Genomic DNA, 21,757 nt, shown 5'->3' with positions numbered 1-21,757 from the left:
CAGGGGAGCCAGGTGTCCTCCCACAGCTCCCCCCCCAGCCTGACTAGTCCTTTGGGAGCTGGTAGATGTGTTCGCAGAGCCCGTGCATTCACACAGCCTTCCTTTTATAGAAGCGCCTGCTCTTCCCCACACACTGCACACGGCTCCCCGGGGCACAAACAGGCTCCCGGGCGGGGGGGGTGTGGAGCAGAGCCAGCCCACTCTGTGCTGCCCGTTTCCCAGCTTCCAAAGTGCGCGTGTGAATGGTGGGCAGGAGGAACCAGGCTGAGAGAGGTTTGGGGGAGCAGGTGTGGTCAGTGCCAGGAGATCATGCCACGTCTTGGTGGCACCCTCCAGGGCCGGCTGAGCGGGGCCCCCCACCCCTCCCAGCCCCGCTTAGTCCCGTTATTCCACAGCCTCCAGTCTCCCCAAGTTAAGGGAAAGAAGGGGGTGGGTGGACCTTGGCGATGCGCGTTGCGGAAGGGAGCTAGTTCACCCGTCAGTCCCCCCAGAATGCGGCCTGCGTGTTTTGGCAGCATGGGGCAGCCATTAAGAGCATGTGGAAGTCAGACCTGGGTTTAAATCCCAGCCAGGCTGGAATGCCGCCACTCAGTATAGTACAGGCCAGTCCCTCAGGCCGCCTGGGCCTCCATCCCCCGGGCTGTCGAACAGCGATGCTAAGAGGGCTCGCTCTGGGTCCTGCAGAGGGGACAGGTCACGCGCAGCACGCGCTAACTCACGCACCGCCTGGCATGTAGTAAGCGTTCAGTAATAGCTTTTATTGACACCATCGGCTCAGAGGCAGGGAGGAGGGGGAAGGCATGGGGAAGGCCGCGGGGGGGATGCGGGAAGGGGGCAGGGGGAAGCGGCAGGAGGGCCAGGGAGGGGCGCTGACCTGTACTGGGGAGAACCTGCCCGCACTCTTCCTCCCACCGAAGGTGCCGCGCGTCCTGGACACAACAGCCATTGGTGCTCTCCAGGCTCGGTCTCCGGGGCAGGCCGCGCAGGGCATATGGGTGTGCAGCGTCCACCCCCTGGGCGCAGGAGAGCCTGCCCCGCAGGAGCAGCTCAACATTAAGGGGGGATCGGGGGCGGAGTGAGGATGGCCAGACCACAGGGGAGGGAGGGGGGACACGGGGGTCCCCCGCATCCAGGAATGGACAGGACACTCATGCTCGGCGGCAGGACACTAGCAGAGCCACCTATACGCCTTGGGGTGGGGGTGGGGGTCCTCTTCCCAGTCGGGGGCCAGCAGAGCCTGCGAATTACGGAGCGAGGACGGGGCGGGATAAAGGCACGAAGTGGGGCTCCGGCCAGGCCGGGAGGAAAGATGGGAGGGGTCTGAGGGGGAGGAGCCGGACCTCTAACGGCCTCCTCCCTCGGGCTAGGCGCTGGGGCGGAGGTCCTGAGCGCTCCCTGCCAGGCGGCGCCCCCGTCGAGTCGGCCCCTCGGAGAGCGGCAGGGCACGGCTCAGACCAGCGCGTAGTCGAACTGCCCACGCTCGAGCGCCTCCTTGTGGTCGGTCCAGGACGAGGCGGGCATGCGGCTGTAGGGGTCGAGCAGGATGCGCACGCAGCGCACCATCAGCAGCACCAGCACCACGAGCAGGCAGAGCACGAAGGCGAACACCGTGCGCTGCTCCGCGTCCAGGCCCGCGCCCACCGGGGGCCCCGTCGACGGCGGCAGCGGCTCGGGGGACAGCGTCCACGTCGCGCTCATGGCTCACATCGCCACGCGCCCTGCGGAGGAAGGGCCTGCCAGGGGCGCCAGGATGAGCCTGCGCCTTCCCGCCCCTGCGCCGTCCCCTCCCGCCACCGCCCCCTGACCTTGCCCGGATACAGCCCCCGCCCGCGCCTCTGTCCCCCGGCTACGCCCAAGCCGGGCTCGCGGGCAAGCCGCCACAGGCACGCGGGGACCCAACTCCGGCCGTGCGTGCAGGTGGGGGCGCTGAGACTGGGGAGAGGGAGCCCGGACCCGGCCGGCCCGCGCACAACAGGTGCGAACGCGCAGCCCCGGCGGCGCAGCGGGGCGAAAACCCTGTCCCCCGCCCCGCTCCCTTTGTTCTCGGCGTCCCGGGGACCCTTCCCCCACCCCCCCACCCTGCCGCGCCCCTCACCCTGGCCTCGACCGGGACGGGGACCGAGCGCCCGGTGGCTGCGCTCTCTTCCGGGACCCGCGCCGGCTCCGCTCTCGGCCTCTCCCCGGTGGTAGCGGCGGCGGCTGGTGGCGGCGGCGGCCCGGGCTCAGCCCACCCCACCCGCCCCTGGAGCGCTGGAGACCGAGGCAGGCGAGCCGCACGCTAGCCGGGCCGCCGCGGCTGTTCCCATGGCGACGGGGGCGGGGCCGCCGCGGGGGGCGGAGGCTGCGCAGGGAGCGGTGCGCGGGCTCGCGACCCCGCCCCGGCCTCCGGGAGGACGGCGCTCCCACCCAGAGGCGCCGGGAGACCCCGGCCGCGGGGAGTCTCAGCACCGAGGACCTCGCCCACCCCACCCCAGAAGCACCCCAGCCCGACTTCCGCACCTTCCCCTCATTCTCTGCGATAGACCCCTCGACCAGATGTCCTGCGCGGACGGATCCCAATGCCTCCAAAAATCACTCCTATTGGCACTCAAGCTCCTCCAGCTCTAGGAACCCCAACCCTCCGAGACCCCAGCCAGACTACTGAAAACTCCCTAGCTCTTGTCTCGGTCACCCAAGGGCGGGCAGGGTCCTGACCAGGCAAGGCTGCCCCCTCCAGAGCTTCAGTTCCTTCAGTGACCTTGACCACCTCCCTGTGACCTCCTGGTCAGCTCCCGCCCCACCCCAGTGACAGACACCTCGGACCACCCAAGTTGCTCTCCTGCACTTTGGTGTTTTATTATTTCCAAATCGCAGGCATATACACACGGATAATAAGGGCACTGTTAAAATAAAAAACGGAGCCAAAATGCCCTGGCTGAAGTGGCCAGTGGGCCACTCTGAGTGGCGGGGGCCTGGGCCCTGTCCTTCTGCCTCCAGAGAGTCCCTGGGTAGGGGCCCGTTGGCACCATCGGGCCTGTGCACCGCAGTGACCTCGCTCAGCAGCCCCGCGGGGCCAAGGGGCAGCGCGGGGGCTGGCACTGTGGGGAGAAGCCCCGGCAGCTGCCCGCCCTTCCCCGTGCCACCCTGGTAGAGAACCGACAGTCCTGTCCTCAGAGGTCTAGCTGCTGCAGGCAGACACCAGTCCTCTGGGTGTCCATCACGTGCTGATCCAGCCCAGGAGCCCCCGGCCGCGGCCACCGTGCTCAGAGGACCTGCTCTGTGCTGGAAGCGGAGATGTCCAGAAGCCGCCAGGCTGCATAGGGGTTGAGCTCATCCTGGTCTCGGCAGAGCGCCCACACGTACAGCATGCGCAGCACCTTCTCCTGCCGGGGTGGGGAAGGTGAGGGCTGGGGACAAGGGGCTGTCGAGAGGAGCAGGGCAGAACACAGAGGGGACACCAGGAGGGACCAGGGAGTGGGGCTGGGGGTGTCAGCCTGGCTCTGGGCTCCAGAGGCTGCAACTCAGGACTTGGCCCAACCAGACAGGTCAGTCACCCTCTGACCTCCACCAGGCCTGACTGGGACCCTAGACTTCTGGAAGCCCGGCCCTGCTGTTTCTGCACAGTCACAAAACCTCCTGGCTCCAAAGTGCAAGGCAGCTGAAGATGGCCACCTGCCCGTGCTGCTCCATTTCCTCTCGCACTCACCGGGTCACCCTCGACCACCTCGCCTTTGGGGTTCTTGATCACCATCACCAGCTGGGCCTGGAAAGTGATGATCAGCACAGGCCCCTGCTCCATCATCTTGCCCATGGCCAGCTGCGGGGGAGGGGGGGGAGGGGGCTTAGAGTGGCCACACCCCTTCCCTGCTGCTCCCCTTGTGGTGCAGATCCCCGTTTCCCAGGGAGCGGCCCCAGCACCCCCCTCGTGCCCCTCGCTGGGCCAGGCCCCGGAAGGAGGCTGAGGAGTCCAGTCGTCCGTTTCCAGGTGGGAGATTCCCACGAGACCCTTCCCAATGTGACCCATTGTCTGAACTGCTAAGACCTGGGCTGGGCGGCCACATCAAGGCCCCCCGCAAAGGGCCCAGTCGTGCACACAGGCAGGGGTAGAGGGAAGCGTGCGCTGGCGTGTCTCCAGCTCCCCATAGGGACCGTCGGGGCCTAAGTAGTCCTGACAAAGCGCCCCCCTTCCCAGTAAAGGCGCAGGGGCAATACTGCCTTTGGGGGCGCCGAGGTCTGGGCAGCAGCACCCCCTGCGTCTGCCACCTGCCTAAGAATTCTCCCACCACGGGCTTCCGCTGAAGGGGCCCCGGAGGTCCCTTAACCCAAGCACCTGCCCATGTCAGGACTCCTGCAGGGACGGGGCGCGCCTGTGACGAGCACACCCCCCGGGAGAGACACTCACATCAACGCTGTCGATATCCAGGATGCGGGAGTGGAACTGCAGGCCCAGAGCCTTGGCCTGCTGGATCGGGTGAGCCAGCTGGCTGTAGGTCTGCAATGAGAAGCCGCACGCCTGGGGCCGCACGCACGCACGCACGCACGCACGCCTGGGGCCGCACGCACGCATGCACGCCGGAACGCAAGCCCCGCCCAAGCGCCGCAGCACCGAGGCTGGCGCGCCGCGGGGCCCGACACACGGTCCTGGGCGGCTCTCCCCGCAGGCGGGCTCGCCAGCCGAGCCCCGCGCTTTCAGCCCTCGAACCGTCCAGAAACGGCTCCTGGCGCGGGGCTGTGCTACGCCAGGCGTGGCAGACGCCAGGAGCACGGGTCCAAGCAGACGGGCTGGTGCCCCCCGTTTGCTGGCCCGAATCGCACACCCCTCCCTCGTTATAAAGGCAGCACTGCATCAAGACTACCGACTGAAAGTGGTATCATCGGGAGAGTTGGTAATTTTCCTCCCACAGAATCAGAAACACAGTCCCAGGGGTAAGTTGAGGCCTCTCTGGCTGATCTTGGACTTGCCCCTATTCACCGCACTCTGAATCCTGGCCTGGAATCAAACGCGTTTTCTAGGATTTGCCCTAATCCACGGCTGCTCTGAAATGAGCTGCACGGGGTGCCTCCTCCTCGCTGACCAGCTGCTCCGGGAAGCTGTTGCCCGCAGGCAGCCCGTTCTTCCGAAGGGGCAGCGCAGCCCGCATAACACCCCTGGCCCCCCCCAGCCTGCTCCCAGGCCCAGGACATGTGTAGCCTTGTAGCTTTCCTCCAGAAGCTTCTCTGGACTCAGCAACTATGATGGAAGACATTCCAATCACAACTACTTTTTATGGAAATAACTGCTACCAAGAAAACAAACGCTGCCGCTCCCATTTCTGGTGTGATTCTTAAAAAATGACATTTAAAAAACACCTCTGTGTGAGCACCTGCAATTTCAAGTGCATTTCCAGGGGCACCAGCAGCTCTCTGGCAAAGATAATCAACCACATCCTAATGGTGCCAAATTATTAAAAAAAAAAAAAAAGAACCACCACCACCACTCACAAATGCCTGTTGGATTAGTCACCATGCAGAGGAGTATTTAAAAAAAAAAATCTGACATCTTCTCCTCTGCTTTCTCCAAGTTGTTTGTGAGCTGGAAGCAGAACAGAGTCAGCCAAAAAAGGCTCTGGATTGCTTAATACAAATAAGCTCAGAAAAAGACAAAAAAAAAAAAACAACCCACAAAGACACAGGTCAGGGAGTGAGCAGGGGGAGGCGAGGTGGCCAGCCAGAGCCCTGCAGGCACGGGGAGGCTGCCAGGCTCCAGGGAAGACAGGGTGTGCTCCTGAGGGGGGCTGACCCTGTCACCCATGGCCCGGCACCGTGCAGCCCGGGGACCCTGAGCCCCGACTCCGGGGAGCAGTCAGGCCTCGTCAGGACACGGCTCCTCCCCATGCGGGAAATCTATCACCGTCTGTTTTGATCTGTTTCGGGAACTCAAAGTGAGGACAGCTAATGAGTCCAGCCAGCGCTTTGTGTCCTGCAAATGCTGCCTGTGTTCGTGCTGTACCCTTATGATGCCTGTGATATGGGCGTGATGATGGACGCTGGCCTGGGGATGGGAAGGTCACACACACCCCTCTCCGCCCAGCCCCGGTCCCCGGGATCCCCCCACAATCAGGACACCAGACCCCGTCATGCCCTTCTCAGACCATGCTGCCCAAGCAGATCTCCAAGCTATGATTCTTTTTAGGTCTAACTAGAAAAAAATAAAAAGAAAGAAGTACTCACAGCTTCATAGCACCAATCTTTGAGAATGTCGAGCTCTCCAGAAATCATGGCCTAAAAAGGGGAAAACAAAAAAAATTAGCTCGAGACTAAGAGGGGACGATCTAGGCAGGAGGCCCTCCCCCACAGGCTCTACCCGGGGAGCAGGGGGCCTTGAATTGGGCTGCAGCAATGGGCGCCCCTCCTCAGGCCCTGGGGACCAAGGGCCTGTGTGTGTGACCCCCGGCAGCCCAGGGTGGTCCCAAGGGCCTCGTGGGAGGAGGCAGAGGAAGGTGGCAGCGTGGTGGGCTCACCCTGGCCAGGAAACTGAGCCGGGGAGGCCAAGAGCTGCATTCTCCCTCCACTGGGGATGGAGCTTTGCACAGCTGGGTCCACAAAAGCACAGAGGAGGGGTCCCGGGGGGGCCTCCCCAGGTGCCATGGGGGAGACCTCCGCAGGAACTTGGAGGCAGGGCTGAACCTGCTCAAGGTGACGGAGGAGCTGAGGGCCCGAGGGAAAGCACAAGCAGGCTGGGGGCTGAGACAGCCTCACCCCAGAAGAAACTGCCTGTGCTCGGATTGCTGCTTTTGGGGATCGCTCCATGTCTACCTCCTCCCTCCCTGCCCAAAGTGGCGTGAGGGACCTGGGAAATCGGAAGGGGAGGGGGACCCATGAAGGTCACTGGGATGGAGGAGGCAGGAGGAGGGGACAGGAACCCACTGGGGCTTGCAAGGCCTTTCTGTGGTCTCATTAGGACTTTTCCTGGGCTCCGGCCACGTCTTGGGGGCTAAAGGAGCAGACGTGGCGGAGGAAAAGGCAGCCGACTCAGGCAGGGGCCTTGTGGAGGGCTGGTTGCAGCGGGACTTTGGGCAAGCCGCTCCCTCCTCGTTTCTGAGCCACGAAGGGGATAGAAGATGGGATTCAGGATTCCCATAGAGAGGACACCTCGGAGGAGAGCCCCCTTAGGGTCCCCCTCATGGCTTGCCCCACGGGCTACAGCTTCACCCACTCCTGAAAGGCCCCGGGCAGCCGCTCACTGCAACCTCCAAGGAACCACCTCAAGCACAGAGCACGAGGGAACCAGACAGGAGGCTCCAGGCCAGCTTTCAAGGGAGGCAGGAGTTGCTGCCGGACATCGTGACAGGGAACTCAGTCCCAGGAGCAGACGCACCCAACAGCCAAGGCAAGAAAGCAGCTGCCGTCGTGGGGACCAGCAGGGCCCACGGGCGACCCCAGGTGCCTTCTCAGAGGTGCATGACTAACAAGGGCCAGGCATGGGGTGCTCAGGCCTCTGAAGGCGGGACAGGTGTCTGCCCCGGCGGAGCGCTCCATCAGGCCACAGCCGGTGTCATGCGCAGCCCAGGGCGATAAGAGGCGGGCCAGGATGGGGAGGGCCCGCTGAGGGGGCAACCCACCTCCAGGACGTTGGGGATGATGTCGTTCTCACACTGCTGCAGGAACCGCTCCTTGTCAAAGGCGGGGTCAACTCGCAGGATCTCCGTGAGCACCTCTGACATCTCCGTCTTGGAGAATAGGCCCCCTGGAGGCAGCCGAGCCAGGAGTGGGTCGAGGGCCCGTGGCCCTCCCCTGCTGCCAGCCCCGGTGGCAAGGACAGGCAAGCCACTCACCCAGCAGGTCCGTGACCTTGTCTGTCAGTGCGCGGGACGCCCGGATGAGTGCGTTGTCACTTTCGTCATACTTCATCTTCATCTCGAAGAACCCTGTGGGGACATGGGCCGGGGTCAAGGGGCCCTTCCAGAATGACACCCCTACTCCATGACTTCCGAGGGCTCCTCGGGGCCCCGACGAGATCCAGTCTCCGTGCCGGGTAAACAAGGGGACTTCTCTGAGCCTGCGTCCCCAGCGGTGGGCCGAGGGGGCTGTGCGAACCGTGAGGGCCCGCCCTGCTAGCTGGGGCTCTCCCTCCAAAGGAAACAGGCCTCTAGCAACCCCCACAGGACAAGGGACGAGGGTGGGTGGCACCTGGGGAGCCCCCTGCCCCAGACAAGAACAGAGAACTCTGGGGCCTCGAGCTGGCTGGCCGGGCCCCACCAGCGCCCCCTATGAGGGAGCGTCTCACGGGGAAATCCACAGCCGTGTGCCCGGTCGCCCTGCTGCTAGCAACCACTCTGGCAACGGCAGCGATGGGTGACTCGGCCCCCATGGTAGGGTCCCTGGCCCGCCAGCCCGAAATGTACCGCTGCCCGCGTGAGCAGGGCTGCCTGTCGGCCTGTGCTCTGCCAGAGCTCTGCTGCTCACTGGCTGGGCGATCCTGCGGAAGTGGCTGGTCCTCTCTGACCCCGGTCTCCTCCTCTGTAAAGTGGGGGTCTGGCTTGTGCCCAGCACATGGGGAGCACTCAGTGAGTTTCCGCGGTCACGGCTACGCTGTCAGCTGAGCCTCCGAGATGTGAACACTCACGATTAAAGACCACATTGTTGTCCCTGAAGTCTTTCCACTGCTGGTACCACTTGGAGTCCTTGTGCAGCACAACTCCCAGGGCCTCCCTGGGAAGACCGGGCCGGCGGTGAGCAGCAGCGCGGGAGCCCCGCCACCCACCCGGCCCCGGGGGGAGGGGTGTAGCGGGACAGCCCACCCCGCGCCTCTCAGCCTCCTCTCTCCTGTTCCCCACCCCACCCGCTCCCCCAGACGCACTAGGGAGCAGGAACTGTTGAGCAGAAAAGAAGCTGAGGAATGAACTGACTCGGGCAGAACCTTCTGCGGGCGCTCGGCCACACCCAGTGCGTGGGGTGGGACACAGGCGCTGGCCGGTCTGCTACCTACTCATTGGGCTCAAACACCTTCTCTTCCTTGAACTTCTCTCCCGCAAACTCCTTCCTCTTCCTGAGCCGCTCTGGCCTCCGATAGGGCCCGGTCTGCCCCAGCACACTCTCGTCAAGCTCCTTCTTCACAGACTCCACCCCCTGGAGGGAAGCAGCCAGCCACGCGGTGGGCACTCGGGACCTGCCCGACACTGCAGACCACCACGGTGGGCCTGTGTGTTTGCGCCCCACGTCGGAGAGCATCTGCTGGGAAACCCAACGTAGGGCCTGATGACACCCCAGGGGCTCGGCCTCCCCCAGTGTTGAGGTCACGTGGCTCAGAGTGACCTGCCCGACTTCCTTGCATGGGCAGTGGGACTGTTCTAGATGGACCCTGCTTTTCTTTGGCCTCCCTCTCATTCCCCGAGACAGAGGCTCTGGCCCTGTTCGGCTGGCTGTGCACGCCCCGCTCTGTAGGGCCTGCCCCCTCCACCTGTGGCCCCTTCCCTGTATGTTCCTCTGTCACATGTCGCTCAGGAACTCCTCATCCCCTCCTGGGACCCCATACCCCTTGAGAGCAGAAACAAGGACTTTCTATCTTGTGGCCCCTGTGGCCAGCAGAGGGCTCAGCCACGGGAGGATTCGACAGGTGATAGGGAACGAATTCGGACCTCCAGTCACCCTGAGGGCAAAAGGTCCCTGGTTTAGAGGCACAAGCTAAGGATGTTAGCGGCTGAGAAGCTCTCACTTGCCCGAGGCTGCCTAGCCGGGAGTGGAGCACAGACCGGGTGCCTCGGGTGGGCTGAGCTCCGAGGTGGGAACTCTGGCTCCTGGACTCCGAGCAGGCCAAGGCAAGGGCACCCCCGGCAGCAAGGGCACCAGGCCGCCCCACCTGAGAGAGGGCTCTGAAGGCGGCAGTCTTGCCCAGCTTCTCCCCACCCTTGGACACTGACTCGGCGGACTGCTTGGCAGTCTTGGCTGCTTCTTCCACGCTCTCCTTGATTTTCCGGCCAAAGTCGCTTTTACTGACTTCGTCGAGACTCTACTGAGACAGAGGGACAGGGGTGTCAGCACAGGACCGCTCGGGGCCTGCATGAGCTCCCCCAGAGCTAAGGCCAGTTGAGCCCTCCAAAGGGTGGGAACGGGTGTTCTGAGCTTGTCTGGCCCGTGGGGCCCCGAGACTCAGGCCCCCCGTGTACAAAGTCTGGGGTGCTGGACCCCTGGGCTCTGGGCTAGACACCAGGTCAACTGGCTCTCCCCAGAATGGGCAGGAGAGGCAGCCGAGGGATAACGGGAGAAACCTGCGTCCAGCACTGCACCGGCCTGCCCTGCTCTCCTGCCCAGAACAGAGAAAAGCAAAACAAGGCACAAAAAGGAAGCCCCTGGCGCAACTCCCTGCCTTCCCCACCCTCGCCTGGGGGCCAAGCAGCGCTTCCTCGTGTTTAGGCAGGAAGAAAAAAAAAATCCTCGTTTCTGATCCAGTCTTTGCCAGCGGCAGCTAAGCTTCTCGCCCGAGTGGTAAACTGCAGGGCACGTGGGCTAGTGTGACTCTGCTCTCCTTCCTGGGGGCGCCGCGCAGCCTAACGCCGGAAGCCACCGCACCAGGCCGGCTCTTCCCTCGCCTGCCGCCCACGGCTCCGCAGCCCCGGGCCAAGTCCCGCCAAGTCCTCCCTGCCCGGGCCCCAGCTCTGCCGCTGCTCCCGGCACCGCTGTCTCCTCCCAGACGCGACCCACAGATGGCCCCGAGCCGCGGCCAATGGAGCGTGGCGACCCAGAGACCGTTACCTCCTTCACTGTGCCCGAGAGCTCCCCCAGCTTCTTCTTTATCACCTCGCTCGTCCGCACCGTTTCGGATTCAATGGTTTTCTACGGGAGGGATGTTGTTTGTTATGCCGCCGCAGTTATCTTACAGGCAAGGGTCCAAAGAAGCATTTTTCTCAGCAGCCCTCTCCCCTGCCAGCCTGCCCACCCCGGGGCCCCTCACTGCGCCACAGCCCGGCTGGCGGGCTCAGCAGCCGAAGGCTGACACGTGGAGACCCTCTAGGCCCAGCCCCTGGCTCCACTCCCTCGCTAGGTGCAGGGGTGATCTGGCCCCCCCGCAGCCCCTCCCCCCGGGCTCACTGACATTATCCTGCCTCACTCTGCACCCCTGCCGGATCTCCCGCAGCCACTGTCCCCCCGACCTGCCCCCAGACCACCCCTTCCTTAATGGAAAGGAAGGGCGACCTGCCGCCGACGGAATAGGCCTTGCGCATGGCCTGGGAGGGGGCCCGGAGAACAAAAAGCCCAGGGTCCTGGCGCGGGCGCCCACTGGTAGGAGGGGAGGCTGCCCCCACCCCACAGCCCTCGTGCGGCAGAGGCGGTGGAGCCCGCTCGCTAAGAGACGGCGACCATTAAGGACACCTGCAGTGCTGTAACCCGCTTTCTACCCGCTTCACTCAGAGGGCCATGGCCAGTGCATCTCAAGCCCACTGCTCCAGTGGTCACCCGGGGAGGCCGGCCGACGCACACACGGGCCCGGCAGCTATGGGGGGCGCCGAGACCCTGCATTTCTCACGCGCTCCCCAGAGAAGCTGGCGCTGCTGGTGTGCAGAGCACGGCGCTCCATCTCAGCACAGGAACGGAGGGCTGACGACGTACTCCTGTCCCCCCCCCGCCCCCAGCGCCAGCGCAGTGACCTCACCTTCCCCGCCACGCCAGCACCGCGCGGGAAGCAAGTGTCCCACTAGGGGAGACGCGAAGCAGAGGGACTCACGTATTTCCTTCTGGCTTCCTGGAGCGCGTCGGACTCTTCCAACTTGCGGGCCTCATCTCGGAACTTTTTTATACTTTCTTTCATTTCTTTGTTTTTGGCTAATTCTTGTTTGATATTATCCAGTAAGCCAGAGAGAAAGCCTTTCCTGTTTCCAGAAGAATAGGATCTGGACTAGAAAGAATGTAAAAGAAACAAAGGGTTTGTACTTTTTCCTCTGTACCGATACGGGGTTCACAATGAATAGCTACCTCTTTTATGAGCGACAAAAGTCAAATCAAAAAAGCATCAGGTGAGGGGTGCCTGGGTGGCTCAGTCGATTAAGCATCTGCCTTCAGCTCAGGTCATGATCCCAGGGTCCTGGGATGGAGCCCCAAGTTGGGCTCCCTGCCCAGTGGGGAGTCTGTTTCTCCCTAGGTGCAGGGGTGATCTTCTCCCTCTTCCTCTGCCCCTTACCCCCATTCGTGTTCTCTCTCTCTCTCTCTCCCTCCCTCCCTCTCAAAAATAAATAAAATATTTTTAAAAAAATATTTAGAAAAAAAAGCATCAGGTGGTAAACTATGAGATGTCCAGACTATGAAATGTTATTCAGTAATAAAAAGAAATGAGTTAGCAAGCCATGAAAAGATACTGTGGCCTTCCGCAACGTCATATGTCAATGACATCTCAATTTAAAAAAGACACAGAAGGGGGCGCCTGGGTGGCTCAGTCGTTAAGCGTCTGCCTTCGGCTCAGGTCATGGTCCCAGGGTCCTGGGATCGAGCCCCGCATCGGGCACCCCGCTCCGCGGGAAGCCTGCTTCTCCCTCTCCCACTCCCCCTGCTTGTGTTCCCTCTCTCGCTGTGTCTCTCTCTGTCAAATAAATAAATAAAATCTTAAAAAAAAAAAATAAAAAAGACACAGAGGAACCTTAGCTGAGAGAAGCTGGTCTGAAGAGACTCCAGACGGTATGATCCCCGCTCTAGGCCCTTCTGGAAAAGGTGAAACCATGCAGACAGTAAAAGGATCTGTGGTTGTCACAGGCTGGTGGGGTGGGGGGGAGATGAATGGGCAGAGCCCAAGGGAGTTTCAGGGCACCGAGACTACTCTCTGTGACACGACTATGGTGGACACCGGGCAGACGTCTGTCCACAGCCTGGGAATGTACAGTACCCAGAGCGAACCCTGAGGCAAACTGTGGACTGCAGTTAGTAACAGATCAATACCTGCTTATGAGTCGGAACAACCATGCTACACTAATGCTAGATGGCGCCTCATGGTGAAAATGCCTCACGGGGAAAACTGTGTGCCCAGGTGGGAGGAGAGGGGGAGAGGAAGCTGATGGGAACTCTCTGTACTTCCTGTTCAGGTTTTCTGTACTTCTAAAAATGCTCAAAAGAATAAAGTCTATTCTAAAACAAAACAAAGTACCAGGCTCCTTCTTCAACAGAGGAGACCCTGGATGAGAAACGGGTGCAGCTTAGAATCCTCAGAGGGATTCAAATGTGCTCATCTTAAGGTGAAGGTCAACACCCAAAGGGGCCCTGGGCCCAGGACTGGGATGACATCCCAAAGAAGCTGGCATAGGGCCCTACTCCCTGGGCTTCTGGGGCCGGGGTAACTTCTTCCTTTGGGGTCACTCTCAAGTCCCAAGTTGGGCCTCACATGTCACCCTTGGGCTTGGCATAAACCTCCCTCGTTTATGGATCACTGTCACCAAGAGCTGAAGCTCAGGGGTCCCCCTCATAGGAAAACCCCGACACACCCAGAGGCCAGAGCCTAGGGAGGCCAAAAGAAAGGCCAAGGCCCCACTCCACGCACAAGAGCCAGTACATTGCCCAAGATACAGGCTCCAGGGTCAGACTGAGCCAGGGTTGGGTCCCTGCTTCGCCAAAAGCATGAGAGCAGGCTCTGAAAAGGGAATGCTTGAAGAACCATGCGAGGGAGCCACCGCATGGGGCAGGGACCACTTCCATGGTGTACCAGCGCAGCGCCGTGGCCGGGGCCTGCCTTCCCATTTTTCGGGGTGACTGACTCCTGAGCCCGCATCAAGCCCCAGGGCCAGCCTGGCCAGCCTTTCTCGGGGTGTGGGGGTGGGAATGGAGTCTTGGTGAGGGAGTCCAGGTTCTAAGACCGTCTGGGGGGGGCGCCTGGGTGGCTCAGTTGGTTAAGCGTCTGCCTTCGGCTCGGGTCGTGATCCCGGGGTCCTGGGATCGAGTCCCGCATCGGGCCCCCTGCTCAGCGGGGAGCCTGCTTCTCCCTCTCTCTCTGCGGCTCTCCCTGCTTGTGCTCTCTCTCTCTCTATCAAATGAATAAAATCTTAAAAAACAAACAAACAAACAAAAAGACCGTCTGGGACTGCACCGCCTGTGTGAGAGTCTACTGCTGGGAGGAGACTCAGAGGGAAGGGTAGGGTGTGAGCTGCCCCAGTGTGTGGGTTTGGGGAAGTAGGTCAGCTTCTGGGCTTTCCTCCCCGTGGTGGTGAGGCACCCACAGAAAGAAGCATGGTTGAAGAGGTATGAAGGGAAGGGCAAAAGCTCCAGAAAATGCGGTCTGTGGGGAACAACAGAAACAGAAAACTGAGCCCCCGAGATGGGTGACTCTGCTCAAATGCCTGGAGGGCTGTCACGCAGAAAAGGCAAGAGCCACAGGGAGGTGGATTTCAGCTGAGTCCAGGGATGCCTTTCCAGCTATTAGAGCTGACACATCATCTGCCTTGTCAGGCGGGAGTTCTACCTCTGTTAATGCCAAGCACCTCTCGAGATCCTGAGAGGACCAGCACGCTGGACTCTGGAAGCCCAAAGGCCTTAGATGTGGAATGTCAGCCAATCAGTTGCCCCAGGCAGTGTGGGCAACATCTTGCAGCCCTCTCTCCCGTCAACTAGGCCTGATCTTTCAGATGACTTTCCCCTCCTCTCAGCTTGCTAGCATTCTGAGTCACTCACCACGGGCAGCTCTCTGCTGGGCCGGCGTATGGGATAGGTACCATGGTGTAGCGGCACCAGGTTGTGGCTGGACAGAAGCTGGACTCCACTGCCGAGGCATTTCTAATTGGGGGAGAAAAGAGAAAGACCCAATTCAGTTAAGAGAACGACTGGGAAGTAAGCAGGCCACACTAAAAAGCTGGGGGTCGCCCAAGACTCATTTGCCGATTTTTACCGCATGCCTGTGCTGTAAGCTAGACCCTCTGCAATCTTGCTAAATTCTGAGAAGGCAGTGGAATCTTGCGGAAAAGACGACACTGGATCTGCACCTCCAGGGTCCATGTCTACTTTCCTGCCTCTGAACCTGGGGAAAACCAGAGAAGTCCCAGGAAATGCCAAACTATGGTGGAAGAAGGCGAATCGTGCCAGTCTAATTTAATCCTGGAGACTGAAATGGGCACCCAGAGCCTCGATGCTGGCAGTAAACAGTCTTCTCTCACAAGCATCCCCCACTTCTGCCAGCCCCAGAAAGCCAGAGACCTGGGCTTTCAGAGGTAAAACACGGAGAACTTACTGTTCCAGGCACAACCCTGGGAGAAACCTACCATGTCCCAGGGTTGGGTTGCCAGTGGGACAACTGAGGGGATCCACCTGGGCAAAAACACTACTAATGCCATGTGAAAGGCATTTCTGCTCCTACCAAATGAAGAACTTTTAAGCTCCATAAGAGAAGGGCCTGGACCTGCACAGGCCTTGAAACCTAGCACCCAGCACTGAACCACACACGCTGATGTCAATGACCCCATAGAACCACTCTTCCACGGTGCCTGGGTGGCTCAGATGTTAAGCGTCTGCCTTCAGCTCAGGTCATGATCCCGGGGTCCTGGGATCGAGCCCCGCCATCGGGCTCCCTGGTCGGCGGGAAGCCTGCTTCTCCCTCTCCCACTCCCCCTGCTTGTGTTCCCTCTCTCACTGTCTCTCTCTGTCAAATAAATAAATAAAATCTTTAAAAAAAGTAAAAAAACCACTCTTCCATTTCCACATTCCCTGGGCCTTTCCTCTCCCTGTTTCACGCCTCCTTTCTCCAGAAACTTTAAGCAACATCCCAAACTCATACAAATGCCACCATCTCCTATAGTTCAAGAGTAACTCCTGAGACGCCTGGCTGGCTCAGTCGGAAGAGCATGAGACTCTTGATCTTGGGGTCATGAGTTCAAGCCCCATGCTGGGGGTAGAGATGACTTAAATAAACTTACCCAAAAAAATTATTTATTTTTTTATTTTTTTGAAGATTTTATTTATTTATTAGACAGAGAGAGAGGGAACACAAGCAGGGGGAGTGGGAGAGGAAAGCAGACTTCCTGCGGAGCAGGGAGCCCAATGTGGGGCTCGATCCCAGGACCCTGGGATCATGACCTGAGCCGAAGGCAGACGCTTAACAACTGAGCCACCCAGGCCCCCCCCAAAATTATTTTTGTAAAAAAGAGTAACTCCCGGGACCCCTGGGTCATGATCCCAGGGTCCTGGGACCGGGCCCCGCATCAGGCTCCCTGCTCAGCTGGGAGCCTGCTTTTCCCTATCCCTCTGCCTGCCACTCCCCCTGCTTGTTCTGTCAGATAAATAAAATCTTAAAAAAAAAAAGAGAGAGAGAGTAACTCCCAAGAGTTTAGTTTAGTAAGTTGTTCTCTGCCTACACCTGTTGATCCTGGAGCACTGACTTCAGCAACAGTCTGAGATAGAAGTGGATGGCTGTCTAACTTGGGAAAGAAATTCCACAGTAAGCCCAAACCTGAGGTTGGTGCCCCACCAGTTTTGTGCCCAAATCCAAACGTGTAAATTCAATCTCTCAACCCTGACTCAAAAGACAAGCAGCCAAGAAAAAAAATCAGCCCTGAGTCAGACAGCTTCTTTCTCCCCACACTAGGATCCCTATAAGATATTTTCCTCCCTCCACAGTCTGGCTCTGTCGTCAGTCTGACCCGGGATTTTGGCCAGGTCAGCTACCCCCGCCCCCCAGCTGACACTGTGGGCAGGTTGCTTAACCTTTCTGACTCCCAGTTTCCTAACCGACTTCCAGCAACATGAAATACTACTTTTTTCTGAGCACTCCATACACACCTCAACTCCCACCGCCCCCATGAGCTCAAGCTCTCAGCCAGGGAGAGAACTACCTCCCGCACTTTCACACGGAGGGTTAGGAGGAGCGATGCAGGAAATGCCCTCGGTAGAGGACCTGGCATATAAACGCGAGCCGTGACTGTCACGGTGTTTTGACTTCTCGCTCTTTCTCCACTGGGCGCCGAGGCCACCATTCACTCCCCTGTGCACGTGGAGTGTGATCAGGAAGTGAGGGGCGATTCGCCCCCCGCCCGGCTCCGCCCATGGCCGCCTCCCAGCCGGCACGCTCTGCCCCCGCCCATGCGCTTCGCTCCGGGACCCCGGGCCCGGCCTCCGCCGACCCAACGCCCTGAACCCAAGGCTCTCGCTGAGCCCAAGGAAGGGCCGAGGGGGCCAAAGGCCTGAGGACAAAAAGGCCCTGGAGGTCGCAGGCCTGGAGCTCCCTAGACCCGCCCCTACCCCGCACCCCAACCCTGCACGTCCGCTTACCCGCGGGCAGCGACACCAGCCTCCCCACAGCGCCGCCGCCGCCATGTTGCTGGATCCCGTGTGACCTTCTGGCAACGCGGCCCGATGGCGTCACCAGCCGCGTCTATGTGGCGCGGCGTGGGCCTGGGAAAAGCCGGCCCTGGGGGCGGGGTTTCGGAGAGGAAACAGCCTCTGATTTAGACAGCATTCCCGGGGAGGGCGGGGCCTTGGAGAGCGGTCTGGGGTAGGGGCGGGGCCTAATGAGCTGGAGATTCCTAGAGAGCTAGGCCTCTGATAGGGCAGGATTTCGGAAGGCGGGACCTGTGACTGGATGTCGGCGTGGGGGGGCGGGCACTTTTTTGAAGCGGAGACCTCTGGTTGGATAAGACTACGAAGGGGCGGATCGTGAGGGCGCGAATTCCGTCCCCCGCGGTGATCTCCCCGACAGATCGCGCCGGGTTGCAGTGGCCCGGGGACAAGTGGAGCGGCTGCCCACAGGAATGGATTCAGCTGGATTCTGACTGATTGGCCCGCGGACCAGCCTGGTAGTGACTGACCCTGGCTCTCACTGACAGTGGCCTACAGTGACCGACAGACGGGCAAATGAGTTGCTCCCAGAGTGAGAGCACATGAGCCCACTTTGTACAGCACTTTGAGGAAGCTCCTGTTGGTTTTAGTCCAGAACAGGAAGATGAAGCTAAGACCAGGCTGGGTGGAGGCCGCTCCTCCGTGGATTCCGTGTGAATTGACACACCTGGCCCTAAAGAAGATTAGGCCGTTGTCTTTTTAGCACCTGGATACTATTTTCCATTTAGAGAATGCCGCCACCAAGTGGCGGTACCTTAACATGGCCATGCGATCTGAGTCTAGGAGAGATGGGGAGCTGGTACCGTGGGGGGGAGTCAATGCATGCTGCCTTTGCCCTGTTGAAGCCTTTTGAGTTATTAAACTGTGATAAGGTCTGTGAGACTTGAAAGGGAGGCAACATACACTCCCTAGCTTCAGGGTTGGACAGATTCTCTGTCTCTCAGAAGCTCCACCTCGAGGTGGGAGTAAGTAATGAGGGCTTCCACTCTGGCTTTGAAATGTCTTTACTCCAAGAAGAGCAAACTAGTTAAGTGGTTGGGATATATAGGTTTGTTGCTGAGAAGAAGGTCTGGAGGAAGAAGAGCCCTTGAAGGAGACTGGGCAGGACCGGTCAACAGGTAGGAAGAGCACCTGGAAGACCTCGGAGAAGGCAGGCGGAGTGTGGAGTGTTGAATGCTACAGGGAACTCAGGCAAGGCAGGCCAGGCCAGACCCGTGTCCATTGTCCTTGGCATTTTTGCAATATGGAGGTCCCTGGTGAGACAAGCAAGAGCATTTTGGTTGAATGGTGATTGTGGAAGCCAGGTTTCAGTGGGTTGTGTTGTTTTTTTTTTACAGAGGTGTGCTGGAGTCAGCTTGTACTGGCCGGCGAGAGCGAATTGTCAAATTTTTAGGAATTTGGGAGCTAGTTGTTAAACACGGCCCTTGTTTAAAAGTTCATTGTATAAACTTCCCCATCAAATGGATTGTATTTAGACAAAGGTAATAAATACTCAAAACTCAACACTTCCTAATTATTTTTCCACGTGTTGCTAGCAGTGCTACTGAGGGCATTTACATAAATCACATCTGTATGCTGGAAATACTGTTACGCATGCTGTTGCATCTTCTGTCAGTTCCGTGTTCAGTGACACCGCATCAGAAGCTTGAAGTCTGCCACGGTGGGAGGAGTATTTACACCACAGGAATCGGCAAACACTACAGATCGGGAGCTTTTGGTTCGTTTGGAGGGCCAGCTAGTAAACATTCAGCCAGCACGTAGGGCAGGCATGGGCACCTCTGAGAAATCCTTGCTGTGTGTAGAGGGAGAAATGATGGCAGCTGGAGGAACATATGGGGAGCATTGAGGGTGCTCTGTTTGTTTCTCCACCTTTTCATTTTGAAACACTTGAAAGCCACAAACAAGTTGCAAGCACAGTATAATGAACACTCATGGATGCTTCACCTAGATTCATTTTGCCACTTGCTTTAGCCATTTCTGTTATATATACACACACACGTACATATACAAGCAGATTTGTTTGTTTTGCTCAACGTTTGAAGGAGAGTTGCAGACATCAAGACACTTCCCCTTCAATACCGATCAGCACATTTCTGATAAGGGCATTCTTTTTTTTTTTTTTTTAAGATTTTTATTTATTTATTTGACAGAGAGACAGTGAGAGAGGAAACACAAGCAGGGGGAGTGGGAGAGGGAGAAGCAGGCTCCCCGCAGAGCAGGGAGCCCGATGCGGGGCTCAATCCCAGGACCCTGGGATCATGACCTGAGCCGAAGGCAGACGCCCAACGACTGAGCCACCCCGGCGCCCCCGTATTTTCCGTATTTTTACAACAGTGGGCATATAGTTGATGATACTGTCCTGTACACTTAAAAATTGGTTAAGATCTCTGGCTCTCTCACTCTCTAAGTCAGAAAGAGAGCCCTCACTGCCCTAAAAATCCCCTGTGTTCCACTTCTTCATCTCTCCCCGCTCCGCACCACTGACAGCCACTGATCCTTTTACTGTCTGTATGCTTTTGCCTTTTCCAGAATGTCATAGAGTTGGAATCCTACAGTGTGCAGCCTTTTCAGACTGGCTTCTCTCACTTAGTCCTATGCATTTGAGGTTCCTCCGCGTCTTTTCATGGCTGGAGAGTTCGTCTCTTTTTCGTGCTGAATAGCATCCCATTGTCTGGATGTCCTGCAGTCTATCCCTTCACCCACTGAAGGATGTCTGGGTTGCTTCCAAGTCCAAAGCTGCTATAGACACTTGTGTGTGCAGGTTTGGGTGTGTGGTTGTAAGTTTTCACTTCATTCGGGTAATATCAAGGAGTGTGACTGTTGGACAGAAGATTTCTAGTCTCATACCCTCACTTTGCCATAGTTTCTTAAGTTCTCGCTGTGATTATGTTTCTGGCAGTTTATTCTATTTCTAACATTTTTCTGTGGTGTGATTGTATTTTATGAAGCACAGAGTTTTAATAATGCCCTGTCTCCAACTTCGCGTAATGTTTATCACTATGTAATCAGGCTCTTTTTTCTTTTTGGCCTAAATGGTGGTTTTTCTAGATTAATATTGCCGGCCCAATAATCTTAATTAAGAATAATAGCTGTGATTTATCAAGCTCTCTAGGCCAGGCAGTGTGCCAAGAGATTCACATACTGGCTTAGTTAGGCCCTTTTCAGCCGTGAAGGACCTGAATGAGGGACTCCAGCATTTAACCATGTAGGTAGGCCCCGAGGGCGGACCCGGACAGCCCCCTGGTTTCGGGTAGACCAGGTGGGGACCCAGGCACATCCTTAGCAAGAGAAGTCTGCTGCTTGCAACCTGTGCTCCTCCTGCATCCCTTCTCCCAAAAACCCCCTCAATGCTGTTCTGGGCTGGATGTCATCCCCCCCCCGCCGCCCCCTCCCCTGCCAAATTCATCTGTTGGACAATCTGACCCCCAGCACTAAAGAATGTGACGATTTGGAGACAAGGCCTTTAAAGTGATAAGTAAGTTCCGATGAGGTCATTAGGATGGATCCTCGTCCAGTGTGACCGGTGTCCGTCTAGGAAGAGGAGGTGAGGACGCAGACACGTGCACAGGGACGGCCATCAGCCGGCCAAGGACAGAGGCCTCGCCAGCAGCCACGTGTGCCCGCGGTTTGATCTCCGGCCCCCGGAGCTGTGAGACGACACGTTTCCGGTGTGTGAGCCCCCCAGGGCTGTGTACTTTGTTAGGGCAGTCCTTTGCAAACGCCTGCAACAGCTTCTCTGCGTCCTCCCTCGGCCCAGAGCCCCTGCCCACGCCCAGCTGCTGCCGTGGCCCACAGGCCTCCATGTTCTGTCTGCCTTCCGTCTGGCTTCCTTCCCGGCCCTGCTCCCTCCTCTACCGGCTGGCTCTCTCCTCCAGCCCGTTCCCCTCCTCCAGGTACAATAATAGCTCCTGGCATTGGAGGAGCACCCCGTCTGCTCCAGAACAGCGTGCTTGGCCCTGGGAAGCGCCATCTTCTTCAGCGCCAGCCCACTCCCCCCACCCCCCCCGCCCCCCGGCCCAGCACCCCCACCCCTTGAGGCGGATGCTAGCAGGAGCTCTTTTGTGCAGATGGGCGCCCAAAGCTGCCCACAGCCGCTGGCAGCCTCAGAAAGGATGTGGCTGGCCCGGTTAGGGCAGGGCTGTCCTCCCAGGTTAAGGGTGGTGGTGGGGGAACTCCTGGCCCCGGGGGGCAGGGGATGAGGACAGGATGCTCTGGGGGGGGGAGGGAGGGAACAGCCTATGCAAATGTCAGGGGCGCAGAAGGGCGTGGTGGGTGTCCTGTGGGCCCTACAGTCAGCTGTGTTTGCGCAACCATCCCTCTGGTTGCAGTGAGGAGGCCACTGAGGTCCCTAGGAGACACCATAGTGTCCCAAACCAGGGGCCCTGGCAGGTGGGCCTGCTGAGGAGCCAGGAGATAGGCTGCCTTTTAGGGGCTAAGGCGGGCAGCAGAGGCCATTATTAAGCACCTCGCTGATCTCTCTTCTCAAAATTATTTGCGCTTATCA

General features: G+C 59.1%; 2 protein-coding genes across 4 annotated transcripts; both read right to left on the bottom strand.

Moving 5' to 3' along the window:
- Nucleotides 1-732: 732 nt before the first annotated feature.
- Nucleotides 733-2,667, bottom strand: CTXN1 (cortexin 1). 2 transcript variants are annotated; one of them, XM_031028698.2, is made up of 2 exons: nt 2,096-2,667; nt 733-1,733 (listed from the first exon to the last, which is right to left on the bottom strand). In XM_031028698.2, exon 2 carries the CDS (start codon nt 1,696-1,698, stop codon nt 1,450-1,452), a length of 249 nt encoding a protein of 82 aa, XP_030884558.1. In that variant the 5' UTR covers nt 1,699-1,733; nt 2,096-2,667; the 3' UTR covers nt 733-1,449. The 2 variants fall into 2 exon arrangements, with proteins under 2 accessions (XP_030884558.1, XP_006733889.1); XM_006733826.3 differs by having other exon boundaries at nt 733-1,718.
- A 143-nt stretch (nt 2,668-2,810) lies between these two features.
- On the bottom strand, nt 2,811-17,341 carry TIMM44 (translocase of inner mitochondrial membrane 44). 2 transcript variants are annotated; one of them, XM_081810918.1, is made up of 13 exons: nt 17,188-17,341; nt 14,602-14,703; nt 11,681-11,851; nt 10,711-10,791; nt 9,818-9,967; nt 8,948-9,087; nt 8,585-8,670; nt 7,794-7,886; nt 7,581-7,705; nt 6,190-6,240; nt 4,382-4,471; nt 3,686-3,796; nt 2,811-3,362 (listed from the first exon to the last, which is right to left on the bottom strand). In XM_081810918.1, the coding sequence occupies exons 1-13, from the start codon at nt 17,230-17,232 to the stop codon at nt 3,243-3,245; spliced, it is 1,365 nt and encodes a 454-aa protein (XP_081667044.1). In that variant the 5' UTR covers nt 17,233-17,341; the 3' UTR covers nt 2,811-3,242. The 2 variants fall into 2 exon arrangements, with proteins under 2 accessions (XP_081667044.1, XP_081667082.1); XM_081810956.1 differs by having other exon boundaries at nt 3,686-3,742.
- Between the last annotated feature and the right edge of the window lie 4,416 nt (nt 17,342-21,757).

This window comes from Leptonychotes weddellii, chromosome 1 (assembly GCF_054177405.1).
Source record: "Leptonychotes weddellii isolate Sample4059 chromosome 1, ASM5417740v2, whole genome shotgun sequence".
NCBI lineage: Eukaryota > Metazoa > Chordata > Mammalia > Carnivora > Phocidae > Leptonychotes > Leptonychotes weddellii.
Note: the sequence above shows the minus strand (reverse complement) of the source record. Positions and strands in the feature narration are given on the sequence as shown.

Coding starts and splice junctions, on each gene's coding strand:
- TIMM44 (XM_081810918.1), bottom strand. CDS start 17,232: ATGGCGGCGGCGGCGCTGTGGGGAGGCTGGTGTCGCTGCCCGCGG. Junction 9,088..9,817: donor CCTTCAGAGCCCTCTCTCAG/GTGGGGCGGCCT, acceptor GCTTCCCTCCAG/GGGGTGGAGTCTGTGAAGAA. Junction 4,472..6,189: donor AAGATTGGTGCTATGAAGCT/GTGAGTACTTCT, acceptor TTCTCATTGCAG/ACCTACAGCCAGCTGGCTCA.
- CTXN1 (XM_031028698.2), bottom strand. CDS start 1,698: ATGAGCGCGACGTGGACGCTGTCCCCCGAGCCGCTGCCGCCGTCGACG.